Source organism: Ranitomeya imitator, chromosome 4, assembly GCF_032444005.1.
Source record: "Ranitomeya imitator isolate aRanImi1 chromosome 4, aRanImi1.pri, whole genome shotgun sequence".
NCBI lineage: Eukaryota > Metazoa > Chordata > Amphibia > Anura > Dendrobatidae > Ranitomeya > Ranitomeya imitator.
Genome location: NC_091285.1, coordinates 524,516,249 through 524,530,031, shown reverse-complemented (window position 1 = coordinate 524,530,031; position 13,783 = coordinate 524,516,249). Strand labels below are relative to the sequence as shown.

At 42.4% G+C, this 13,783-nt stretch overlaps 1 protein-coding gene across 2 annotated transcripts in view; it reads left to right on the top strand.

The window, feature by feature from the left end:
- The window catches only part of ELL3 (elongation factor for RNA polymerase II 3), a 143,804-nt gene extending 132,288 nt beyond the window's left edge, over positions 1-11,516 (top strand). For both annotated transcript variants that reach the window (XM_069766143.1, XM_069766142.1), the window contains 3 exons: positions 4,461-4,632; positions 7,083-7,127; positions 10,603-11,516. In XM_069766143.1, the coding sequence (XP_069622244.1) occupies positions 4,461-4,632; positions 7,083-7,127; positions 10,603-10,710 (325 nt within the window). In that variant the 3' untranslated portion in view covers positions 10,711-11,516. The remainder of the gene's footprint in view (positions 1-4,460; positions 4,633-7,082; positions 7,128-10,602) is intronic.
- The last annotated feature ends 2,267 nt before the right edge of the window (positions 11,517-13,783 follow it).

Here is a 13,783-nt window from a genome sequence, read left to right as displayed (position 1 = left end):
GCGGCTATAGAGCGACAAACTGATTATTCACGACCACATTTAAGCCTTTTTTTTTTTTTTTTTTAGAAGTAATCGATAATTCCGGGGCTAATTTATTTTTAATATTGACTTCCAGGGAGACCTTAGACAGAAAAGATCGAAGAGCCCTGTGCTGGTGTCCTAGATGGAACTGGACTGGCCCACAGGGCAACAAGGGAATTTCCCGGAAGGCCCTCCCTGTGCAGGAGCGGGCCCCGACTGGGCACTTCCACCTCCTATATACGCAGTATTTGGCATAGTACATTTATTGTAACATGTTCAGGCAAGGGCAGCGTCCCATCATTCATTTACCAAGCTATGAAGTTTATTATGACATAGATGAATAGGCAAATTTGTGAACAAGGATCAGGTAATATTGCACGTAGCTACACAGTGGGTTCCGAGAATCAGTGTCGCTGTTGGGCTCTTCGCACCCCAGGCTGATACTGGATGTTAATGTGACAGACTGCTACTTCCAGACTAAGTTTCTAAAAAAAAATCCCCACAACTGAGGTATATCCAAGGTTAAGTTTTGTTGTATGTAATGCAGATCCCTGTGCGAGTGGCCCCAGCATGAATTACAGTCCATATCTATTTCCACTGCTGTTTTGATTGGCAGTATTTGATGTACTCTCCATAGTAAGGGTATACCTGTCCAGTCAGAGAGATTTGGGTCAGTGGAAAAAAGATGTAGGGGGGTGCTGCGTGGGACTGGCCCACTGGAGAACCAGAGAATCTTCTGCTGGGCCCAGACTTCTCCTTCAGGGGCGTCCACAGTGGCGGACCTTGTGGCTGCTATGGAGCCTGGGAGTCAGGGGGAATCTATTGCCGAATGACATTGGACCCCACATCACCACCCGGCATCTGGATTTTTGTGGGGACCATCATGCTGTGTAACCTAAGGATGGCGATACCATAAAATAAAATGGTGGAGGAGATTACTGACGACTATCTCTATCGCCATTCATCCTTTTCATCTACACCATAGGCGCGATAAAATCACTTGAGCAGAAAGAGGCTAGGGGAGCAATTTTTTTTATTATTATTTTATCAGTCATTACTTATGGTGGGCCCCTTACTGTAAATAGGGGAACTGTCGGGCCCCATAATTGTATATAAGGAGCTGTTGGGGCTCCATATTGTATATGGGGAAGCCATATGGAGGCCACATACTGTGTGTAGGTAACTGTGAGAGACATCATACTGTGTATAGAGTGGACATGGGAGACATCATATAGTATACAGGGTGCTGTAGGGGCCATCATACTGTGTATAGGGAGCTGTGGGGAACACCAGAATGAGTATAGGGGAGCTGTGGAGGTCATCATAGTGTGTTTAGAAGTGCTGTGGGGAAATGTGTTATTAGGGCTTCGAACTTTCCTTGGACCCTCATACTGTACTTGTGTAAGGGAATTCAATGTGGGAGTATCATACTGTATGAGGGTGGGGCACTTTGGGGGGCATCACACTCAAAGGGAGCCATGAAAGGGTTATTATCATAGCAGGTGAAAACACAAACGGGCTTTTCTAGGCAAATGACATTGATGACTTAAGGCTTGGATAGATCATTGATATCAGATCTGTCGGGGTCTAACACCCAGCATTCCTGCCGATCAGCTGCAATAGCCTTTGGCAGTGGCTGGATGTAAACATTGATGGAGTTATACTATTATATCAGTTTTCCAGGGCTAATCTTCTTCAGGTGCTGTATCATGTGGAATCCTAACCGTGTGTAATATACCCACTGTTAGGATTCGTCTCTACTTGCCAGTTTGATCAGTCATCGTATGATCGCTCATGTGCACCTTCCCTACTTGTGGTCATGTGACTTCTCATCCTATCCCTCTCAATGCTTTAACATTCAGAGAAGCAGGAAGATTAGCTAGTCGGCTTGTGACCAAAAGTTTGAAAACCTCATATGATCAATCACGTGATGATGACAGATCAAACTGGCAAGCAGAGTCGAATCTTACCATTGTGTATCTTATGGCAATACTGTAAAATACATTTCACGATGAAAATTAGCCCTGGCCCGAAAATATGCTTTAATGATAACACATTGTTTTTGTATATCAGAAAGGTTGGCCCTCAGAGTCACGTCTTCTGGTGGGGCCAATGCCCAACACTGCCCACCTGCATTTTCCACAATGCAAAGTATATTTGATGGACAAAATTGTTTGTTTTATTGTAAATATAATTTTCATGCATGCGCCTTTGTGACATGCGCTCGGGCAGCATAATACATGGGAACGCCGTGGGATCAAGGCGGGGTGATATTGATGCTTGTGGTCAGCTTTAAATTAAATCCATCACCAGTTTTTTGCTACCTAATCTGAGAGCAGCTCAATGGAGGGGCATAGACCCTGATTTTAACGATGTATCCCTTGCTGGGTTGCTTAGTGTAATTTTTATAAAATCGGTGTTTTATTAGCAGGAGATTATCACTAGAGGATTGCTTGGCTTGATGACAGGTAGTCCAACCAAGATCCTACCGCTGATTTGTTGCTTACTGCTTATATGCAGTATATAATCAGTGGTAGGGGTTGAGGTTGGACTACCTGACAGCAGACCAAGTAGTTCTCTAGTGATAATCTCCTGCTGATAAAGCACTTATTTTTATAAAAATTACACTAAGCAGCCCAGTAAGTGATACATCATTGGAATCAAGGTCTGTGTCTTCAACATAGCATCAATTTTTCTAGGGCGTACATACAGTTTTTGAAAGAAATGGGCAGGGAGGTTCTTTCAAATATCTTGGAGATTTAACCACAGATTTTCTGTGGATGTCGCTTGTGCAAATTCTTCTGTATCTTTATGTAATCCCAGACAGACTTGATGATGTTGAGATCAGGGATCTGTGGGGCCAGATCATTACTTTCAGGACTCCTTGTTCTTTATGCAGAAGATCGTTTTTAATTATATTGGCTGTATGTTTGGGGTCATTGTCCTGCTTCAGAATTAGTTGGAACCATGCCTCCTTGATGGTACTGCATAATGAAAAATGATATGCCTATATTTCTCAGCATTGGGGACACCAATAAGTGTGCAATGTTGAGGACTGTAGATGTAGTGGTCGGCAAAAAAAACTTAGTGCAGCAGATGAAAAACAAGCCATACTTCTTATAGAAATTGGAAGATGTGCAGCAGTGCCATCAACTCAGAACTGGCAGCAACCAGTGGGACAATTCCACCCATCTACTGTATAGAGAAGTCTGGACAGAAGACATCTTCATGAAGAATTGTAGCATAAAGTCACACCTTCGATGTGGACACGAGGCCAACTGACAACTATGCAGAAAAACATAGGAACTGAGGTGTAGATAAATGGCAGCAGGTTATCTGAATTGATGAGTAAAAGTGTGAAATATTTGTCTGTAACAGAAGTCAGTTTGTTCGCAAAAGGACTGGAGAGGGGCACAATAACGGGTGTATGAAGGCAACAGTGACCTAATGAACATGCTGCAATGTCGTCCTTCATATGCATGAGCTCTGTATAACCCGGCCCTAACCACCGATTATGCTCTTTCTGCCTATGCACAGTGTACACACACAGAAAGCTGCCAATTAGTGATGTGGGCGCGGTTTTACAGAGCTCAGCATTCAGAAAACTGGTAGATCTGCAGCAGATAAATCAGTGATTTTATCAAAATTACAGCAAGCAGCCCACTAAGTAACATATCGCTGGAATCAGGGTCTCTGTCCCACATCATGCTGCTCTCCGATGGGTTAGCAAAAACCTCGATACAGATTTGATGAGTATAAACTATTAACATTTCTATTTTTTCCAAGTCTTACTTTGCACCATTTTTTGTTCGCCTGCATAAGACATTTGTCCAATGCTGTGTAATAAGCAATAGATTTCCTGCCATTACATATTTCTGCCAGCAGCTTCCATATAATGGAATAGTATAGTCCAAACTTGTATGAATTGAGTTTCTTAAAAAATAAACCTTTGTGCTGTGAATGTTGTATTTGTATTCTCCCCTTAAATGTGTATTTTTACATTCTTTTATTAGTCTTGACATGTGTTAGTTTGATTTCAGTGTATGCTCAGCGAGCCCGCTTCTATCTTGTGTGCCAAATCAGCTCAGTTAATAAAACAAATACAGCTGCAGGCTTGAAGATTCAGAAATTGGTATTTCAGAATATGTGTAATACCATATGATTGGATATTGCTTCCTACTCAGCGCCAAAGTGCTGATTGACAAGACCTCCCCAGCGTATACAGTGGCGCCTAGTTTGGGGATTTCATCACACTGTTGCCACCTAGTGGATAGGAAGGGTAACACATACTAGCATTTATTTTCATCTGGCTTATGCATAGAAAATCATGAGAAATTGTTCATAAAACAGAACAAAACAAAATCAACCTCTTAATATAAAAAAAATTGATGAGTAACTATATTCAATACGTTGAATTTCCGCTCTTTTGTACCCTTTAGCAAATACACCACAATAACATCTGAAGACCAGCGGAAATTGTATGAAGACGACTTTGCCTCTGATTACACTGAATATCTAGAGCTGCATGCCAAGATTGGGAAAGTGCTGGACAGGTTTATGCGGCTTGGCTCTAAAATGAAGAAGCATCGGCAAGGAACAGTAGAGCACAAGGTAAGAATGTAATATAATCCATGATGTGGTCAGATTAGCGCCATCTGGATTTATTATCTATGGAGACCACCAGTATCACCCTATATGATGGAGTTATTAAAATGTAACATAATACCCCCAGACATTTTTTAATTTACTTGTCATGGACACGGAAAACTAATCACCCCATGAAGAGCATACTGTACATCTCCTGTCCATATTATTGCTGACTGGCAAAACTCTGACCACTGGTGATCACAAGAGCGAGGGTGAACGGAAAGTGTCAGTTAGTGATCAATGTTGCATCATGGGAGCAGTGGTCACACACGTACTACCACTCCCATAGAAGTGATGAGCGGTAGCCATGCAATTACACTAAGACTTCATTCACTTAAAGGGAACCTGTCAGGTTGGATAATTATATTAAACTGTAAATATAGGGTTAATTTTGAGGTTAATAGTGATTTGAAGGTGCTTGTCCGCAACACTGAAAGTGCAGCACCTGGGAGAGAATGATTTTTTTTTTCTCTTGGGGGCCGCCTGGGTTTCAGTTATGCAGGCGTGCTGGCGACATCACAATTATTGCTCAGTATATTGTGAGCGGTGACTGTAAGCACATGCCGGCAGTGACTGACAGCCAGCTGAGCCGGCTTCCTAAGCAAGAAGCACACGTCTGCAAGCCCTTTGCAATAGAGCTAACAAGCGCTGGTCAAAAGCTTGCCAAATCACTAAATCTGGCCAGCTTCAGTGCCACTGTGCTCCTCCAGTGCTGCAGAGAAAAAGGTCCCTCTGCTAGAAGCATGGGGGAACCAATGGCTCAACCAAACCGCCTTCCCGAACTGCCAGTCTTGAGGAGTGCACCACCTATGGTAAGCAGGAAGCTGAGGAGTGATGTGCTCCTGAAGATAGAAGGCAAGCATGACATTTAAATCTTTCCTCAGCCATCATTTGTCGGGGATGAGTTGTGAGGCTACAATGCACATTAGATGGTCAGTCAGTCACACCAAACAAAGTGGGTCTGGCCAACTTTTCTCTAACATGTACAGGGGTCTTGTCTGTCATCACAGTATTTACTGATTCTTAAAGGGAAGCGGTCACCAGGCTTTTGTTACCTCATCTGAGTAATGTATGAGTAAAGATACTGATTCCAGCGATCCGTCACTTACTAGGCTGCCTGCTGTCATTTTAACTAAATCACTGTTTTATTTGCTGCAGATCAACCAGTTCTCTGAATGCTGAGCTCTGTATAACCCCACCCCCACCACTGATTGGCTGCTTTATGTACATGTACACAGGAAGCTGCCAATCAGTGGTGGGGGTGGGGTTATACACAGCTCATAAATATGCTTGACTTCCTTTCAGCAGGTTCAATAGTCCTCTAGTGATAATCTCCTGCTGATAAATCAGTGATTTTATCAAAACTACAGCAAGCAGCTTAGTAAGTGACATATTGCTGGAATATCAGTCTGCACATTATGCTGCTCTCAGATTAGGTGGCAAAGCCTGGTAGCAGATTCACTTTACAGCAATTTATTACAGAAACACAAATGTCCCCTATATTACTTGACAAAAGGGACTGAATATTTTGTACTTGCATTTTAATTAACCCCTTTACATCCTAGGACATATAGGTATGTCATAGGGCGTCTCCCCCTCTTTGATGCAGGCTGCGGCCCTGAGTCCCCATCTTTTCAGGCACATGATAGATGATTTGATCAGCTGTCATGTGCCTTAAGTGCTGCTGTGAATCTCTGACAGCGGCATTTAAACTACACGCATCTGAAGCGTGTCACAAACCTCGCCCATCGGTGCCCCTGTCACATGATCGCAGAGCGCTGATGGGTTGGTGCGACAACCTGGGGTCTGCAGGAGACCCCCGTGCGTGTCATTGCAGATCTGTTTTAGTGCAGCCCCGCGGCCGGCTTTCATAGCAGATGATGATTTTTGCTACACATAGCAGGGCTGAAGCCAAGATGTGCAGCACAAGCGATAAGATGATGGCAGATTCTAGACTCTCATGAAATAAAAAATAACCTAGACATGTTTGGTGTCTATGAACGCGTAATGACCTGGAGAATCATAATGCCAGGTCAGTTTTAGCATTTATTGAACGTGGTAAAAAAAAACCCTACTGTGGAATTGCACTTTTTTTTGCAATTTCCCCGCACTTGGATTTTTTTCCCGGTTTTCAGTACACAATATGGTAAAATCAATGGTGTTGTTCAAAACTACTATTCATCCCCCAAAAAACAAACCCTCACATGGCCATATTGACAGAAAAAAAAAGTTATGTCTCTGGGAAGAAGGGGAGAGAAAAACGAAAACGCAAAAATGGAAAATCCCAAGGTGAAGTTTTTACATTGCTTAGATCTATGTGAGGGATGCATTATTACATACGCAGCTTCCTTCATCTATGTGTGTATCTGTTCATAGAAAAACACTTTATAAATGTCATTATTTTTTACTTTTAGATGGTTGAAACCAAGATTCTGTCAGAATATAAGAAGTTCAAGAAGGTACGTTACGCATATGTCCGGACTGTGCCGTCTGCCTCTTTCATAGATCATTAGGACATTGCCCAGTGCAACCAGTCAGTGGTGTCCCTGCATTAGACTGGGATCGCCTGTTCTGGGATTTGTACGCAGTTTTTCAAGTCAAAATCAGTAACAAATCATAAATGGAAGATACCTGTAAAGAAAAGACTAAGGCTCCAATTCATCACTTACAATTTATTGGAGTCAATTTTCTTTTTTTTTTGGCCTGTGACATTTGTTAATATTTTTTGCACAAAATTAATCAAAATGGTGCACACAAATGTTCTTTTTTTGCAAAATTTTTAGCACAAAAGTGTTACAAATCCTTTAACCCTTTCCTGACATATGACGTACAGTTGAGTCATATGTCTGGTTCGCAAGCTCAGTCTGACAGCAGCATTTAATGTGCGCTGGCAAGGGGTGCGTCATTCCACGTGCCCTTTGGCACACTCGTGACATGATCGCAAGGCGCCGATGGATTGCCATGACAGCCGGGTGTCCGCTGAAGACTTCCGTGCTTGTCATGACGGCTCTCCTGTGAAAGCCAGCATTTATCCATGATTTTAGGCATGATGCACTGCTATGTATTGCACAAGCGATCAGATGATTGCAGCTTCAACTCCCCTAAGGGAACGAATAGATCCAGTAATAAGTGAAATTTTTTCTTTTTTTTTTTTTTTTAAATCGTAAAATTTTTATATACAAAAAGTTCAAATCACCACCTTCTGCACCATTAAAAATAAAATAATAAAAACAATTAAAACTTAAGACATATTTGGCATCGCTGCGTTTGAAAAAGTCCAAGCTATCAAAATCTAAATTAAATTAATCCTGTCGGTAAATAGCGCAACGAAAAAAAAAATAAATCAAAACGCCAGAATTAACGTTTTGGTTTTTTTTGACGGCTGCAACAATTGTAATAACATGTACTACGAGATTATGAAAACATCTACTCCAAAATTGTATCAGTAAGAGCTAAGGGTGCAAAAAAATAAGTCTTCACCCAGCCCCAGAACTCAAAAATTGAAAGTGTTACGAGTTTCGGAAAATGGTGACAAAAACAAAATTTTTAACATCACATGATAAAATGAATGGCGTCATTCACTTGTCCCGCAAAAAAAAACAAGCCATCATATGGCTATATTGATGGAAAAACAAGAAGGGAAGGGAAAAAATGGGCACTTCATGAAGGGGTTAATATAGAAAGAACACTTAAAAAAATGGCCTAAATCTTATAGAAATTAAGGCACAAATGGTAAAACCACTAAAAAAAAAAGAGCAAATTACTCTAGAAAACTGGAGAAGCAGCAATGATGAATTGGGGCCTCAGACTTTTTTCTTTTAATTCGACTTTTGGCTTTAAAAACTACATCAGAAACCTTAACGTATGAACGCAGCCCTAATGTACTACACCATCTTCATTTCTGAGATGCAGAAAAAAAAGGTTTGTCCAATAAATGCCACGATTTGTGTTAAAAAAGTTTTCACACCGTGACATATGAAATTTACTGTATTGATCATAAAATCCAATTTTTTGTGCAAAAACATGCCGTTAAAAAAAAAAGATCTATAACTTTCTGTCCCATTGTATGGCGCCACCAGGTGGTCAAATGTTATAGCCAATGTGCAGATCAATCTCTTCACTGCAGAGCGGCTACAATCTGATCTTTCTCTAAGGCTGTGTGCACACGTATAATGGTCCACTGTGGATTTTTCCGCAGCGGATTTGATAAATCTGCAGGGCAAAACGCTGCGTTTTTGCTGCAGATTTATCGCAGTTTTTCTGCGGATTTCACTGCGGTTTTCTATTGGAGCAGCTGTAAAACCGCTGCGGAATCCGCAGAAAGAAGTGACATGCTGCGGAATGTAAACTGCTGCGTTTCCGTGCGTTTTTTTCCGCAGCATGGGCACAGCGTTTTTTGTTTCCCATAGGTTTACATTGTAATGTAAACTCATGGGAAACTGCTGCGGACCTGCAGCTGCGGAAACGCTGCGGATCGACAGCGTTTTCCGCATCGTGTGCACATACCCTTAGACAGTCCTGCAGTGAACACTGCACTCACTGCATGGTGACCTGGCTGTGGGGGAGAGGGACAGAATATGACCAGCAGTGGTCTGCACATGATACACTGACCACCAGGGGGCGCTATATTCTGTAAGAAATGTTCATACTGTATAACTTTCCTGAATTTGTTGGCATGTTAGTCGCAAATATTGCAGATATGGTATGATCTGTACAGTACATGTGCTATGTAATGGTGTGACATCCCTTAAATAATTCCCGTCCTATGGATTAAAATGTGATTGGTGGGAAATTATAATATATATTTATATGATTTGCTTCATTTTTAGGTATATTTATCACGTCCATATATCCAATCTATAAATTTAAGTTGAGCAAAGGATGGAGATTAGGGTTGTAAAGAGCATATTTATAGGTAGTCATTTTCCACATTTATTTATTTTTTGCTTTGTCTAAAAATAAGAAAAGAAGCTAGGATAAAAAAATAAAAAAAAGAAATGAGCAAATACCCTGCAGCAAATAACTAAGTAGTAATAGTTCATGTAAATAACATCCGAGGGCAGCATCAGCAATCATGCCGGTATTAATGGTAGAAGACTGCTGTGATTGGCTGCAGCCGTCACATGATGTAGTTGTGACGTCACCATTGCAGCAGTGGCAGAGCTGAAGCACCAGGCAATAAGACTAAAAGTCTACCAGCTTTTTCCTGAAGTTGCTTTGCCTAAAAAACATTGATGGGCGTGTCAGCGCCTTAAAGACATCATGTGCACATACCCTTTAAGAGACTCTCACCAGGTTTATGAGAGCAGCATATCGTAGGGGCAGAGACCCGGATTCCAGTGAGGTATCACTTGCTGGGCTTCTTGCTGTAGTTTTGATAAAACAATTATGTTCTGCAGCTGTGCTGCTCCTCTCACAGATATGGTTCAGCTATTGTCACCTCTCACAACTTCACACAGAAAGCTTTATATCAGCGATAGCAGAGCACGGACTGGCCGGCAGCTCTCCTGACCCGTGCATGACAGCTGCGTAGAAATACAAGAAGTCGTCATGCTCTGGTCAGTAGAGCCGCCGGCCAGTCCGAGCATTACGATGCAATTGTCGCCCATGTTGTATGGCCGTCTGACTGCACCCTTACACACAGCTCAGCATTGAGAGGACTAGCAAAGGTGCAGCAGATACAGGTAAAGTTAGCAAAACTACAGCAAAGAGACCAATAAATGACTAAACGCTGGAATCTGGTTCTCTCCAATTTATGCTGCCCTCAGATTGGGAAGCCTAGTGACATTCACTTGTTAAGCTAGCTGTCCCGTACCCCGATTTATAAATGGATACACATGCTAAATACCTGCGGCCTTCTAAGCAAAGTCAGTCGTCTGTACATGGGAGGTGTATGTCTCATTATAAGGCTGATGTTTGTGTCTCCTCACCTAGACTTATCCCGGCTACAGGGAAGAGAAGAGCCGCTGTGAATACTTGCACCACAAACTCTCTCACATTAAGCATCAGATTCTGGAATATGAGAAGAATACGCCAACATAGGCCGAATGGACTCCAAAGGACATTTATCCGTGCCACAAGACTGCGGCCATCCATCAGCACAGTGGGGTCTGACCAAGAGAGAGACTTCATGGAAAGCGACTTCTCCGCAAACCAAGCGACTTATGGAAAAGAAAAAAACAAAGTGCCATCAAACTACTATAATGGTGCATGCGGCAGTAAAAGACGCCTCTGCGCATCACCAGTGAATCAGCGACTGCCTTATAGACGACAGGTTACGTCATGTACAAATCACAGACTGGAGCTTTTTTTTTGGTGACTTTTGTCCTGTGAAGATGTAAAAATCATGTACTGCTGTGCGGTGTAATGATCTACCGGGGAAGATGCCTATTCCAGAAACATATGGAAAAATGTCCAATGTCGCCTGTGTGGAACAATCCCAAGGTGGAACATCTATACAACAACTACAGGTTTTCTGTGACTTGTGGTACGCTGGGGGACGCAATGTGACCACATTCACCTGCATCATGCTGTGATGTAGCGGCGGCACAGAGATCTTTGTGCCGAGCGTCCTGTGTCTCCACTTACCCCCGCCTAACATTCACTAATGCAGTTTATCCTTTAAAAATGGATAACGCCAGTTCAATTCATCAGTGGGGTTCATGGTAGTCAGACGTTAACTCGTGACATGACACAGGTTTTCTGCCAAACCAGACAATCTTGCCCAACTCTCCGAATAGGCCTAGATTTAGTACAATTAATCGCATTATGAGCAACTATGTTTTGTGAAATCATTGTTCTTTATACTGACCTGGGGTCTACAATTAAAGTCTTTCTTGATCATATAATTTGTGCTCACTTTGTTGCGGTTGTGACATTTTCCATCAACAGGAATCAGTCCCCACATTTTTTTTGACACCTAATCTGAAAGCAGCATGATGTATAGACAGAGATCCTGATTCCAGCAATGAGTCGCTTGCTGGGCTGCTTACTGTAGTTTATAAAATCTGTAGCCATGTAGTCCTCCATATTCAAGATCTCTGTCTAACCCCACCCCTCCACTGATTGGCAGCTTTCTGTGAACACTGTGCATAGGCAGAAAGCTGCCAGTGGTGTGGGCGGGTTTTAGAGTTTATTTTCACACGGGTTAAATTGGAAAAAATAAATATGGACCCCACAATTTGTTAGTATCTCCTAAATGCGGCAGTGCCCCATCTGTGGTCAGAAACTACTGTTTCATTATGAACGAGTACTATTTTTCTTGAAATGCAAATTTTCCTTGAACACCATTTGCAGGGTCCAAAACAGGTGCCATAATGCAGAACCTTCAACCACAAGTGACTCCATTTTTGGGAATTACAATGGTGTAGTTACCATTTTGCCTCAACGTGGTCTCAAGAAATAAGCACAGCTGGTATTGTAGAGAGAAAATTGCAAATATGCCAGATAACTGCCCAAATAAATGATGGGGTGGAGGTCTCAAGAAAAAGTTGGGAACAATGCAAGTAGGTTCTTCTCACTACACCACTGACATACAGTTGTTCTCAAAAGTTTACATACCCCATCAGAATTTTTGCATTCTTGGCCATTTTTCAGAGAATATGAATGATAACACCAAAACTTTTTCCCCACTTATGGTTAACTAGATGGTGGCCCGATTCTAACGCATCGGGTATTCTAGAATATGTATGTATATATGTATATAGCAGCCACATAGTATATAGCACAGGCTACGTAGTACATAGGAGTATTACGTGGCCTGTGGTATATACCATGTGGCTGCTATATACATACATATTATAGAATACCCGATGCGTGAATATAGGCCATGCAGTAAATAACACTGCCCACATAGTATATAATACAGCCCACACAGTATATAACACAGCCCACGCAGTATGCAACACAGCCCACGTAATATATAGCACAGTCCACATAGTATCTAACAGTGGCCATGTAGTATATAGCACGCAGTATAGAACACAGCCCACGTAGTATATAGCACAGCCACGTAGTATATAACACTGCCCACGTAGTATATAACACTGCCCACATAGTATATAACACTGCCCACGTAGTATATTACACTGCCCACGTAGTACAGTATATAGCAGCCATGTAGTATATAACGCAGCCCACGCAGTATAGAACACATCCCACATAGTATCTAACACTGGCCAGGTAGTATATAGCAGCCACGCGGTATCTAACACAGCCCACGTAGTATACAGCAGCCACGTAGTATATTACACAGCCCACGCAGTATATAACACTGCCTATGTAGTATATAGCAGCCACGCGGTATCTAACACAGCCCACGTAGTATATAGCAGTGTGGGCACCTTATCCCTGTTGAAAAAAATAAAGCTCTGGCGATGCACGTGCGGCTGCCGCCATCTTTCGTTCCCAGGATGCATTGAGAACTTACCCAGATGACTTAGCGGTCTCGCGAGACCGCTAAGTCTTCTGGGTAATTTTGTAATGCATCTCGGGGAACGGAAGCTGGCGGCAGGTGCGAGCACATTGTCGGACTACGGAAGGTGAGAATAGCAGGTTTTTTGTGTTTTTTAAATTATTTTTAACATTAGATCTTTTTACTATTGATGCTGCATAAGCAGCATCAATAGTAAAAACTTGGTCACACAGGGTTAATAGCAGCGGTTACGGAGTGCGTTACCCGTGGCATAACGCGGTCCGTTACTGCTGGCATTAACCCTGTGTGAGCGGTCACTGGAGGGGAGTATGCGGGCGCCGTGCACTGACTGCAGGGGAGTAGGGAGGGACTAATCAGACTGTACCCGTCACTGATTGGTCGCGGCAGCCATGACAGGCAGCTGGCGAGACCAATCAGAGACGTGGGATTTCCGTGACGGAGGAAGTTGCCGACAGAAAGACAGACGGAAGTACCCCTTAGACAATTATATATATAGATGGTAGGATGAAGCCACTTATTGTCAAACTACTGTGTTTTCTCTTTTTAAATCATAATGACAATCCAAAACATCCAAATGACCCCGATCAAAAGTTCACATACCCCATTTCTTAATACCGTATATTGCCCCCTCTAACATCAATGACAGCTTGGAGTCTTTTGTGGTAGTTGTGGATGAGGGTC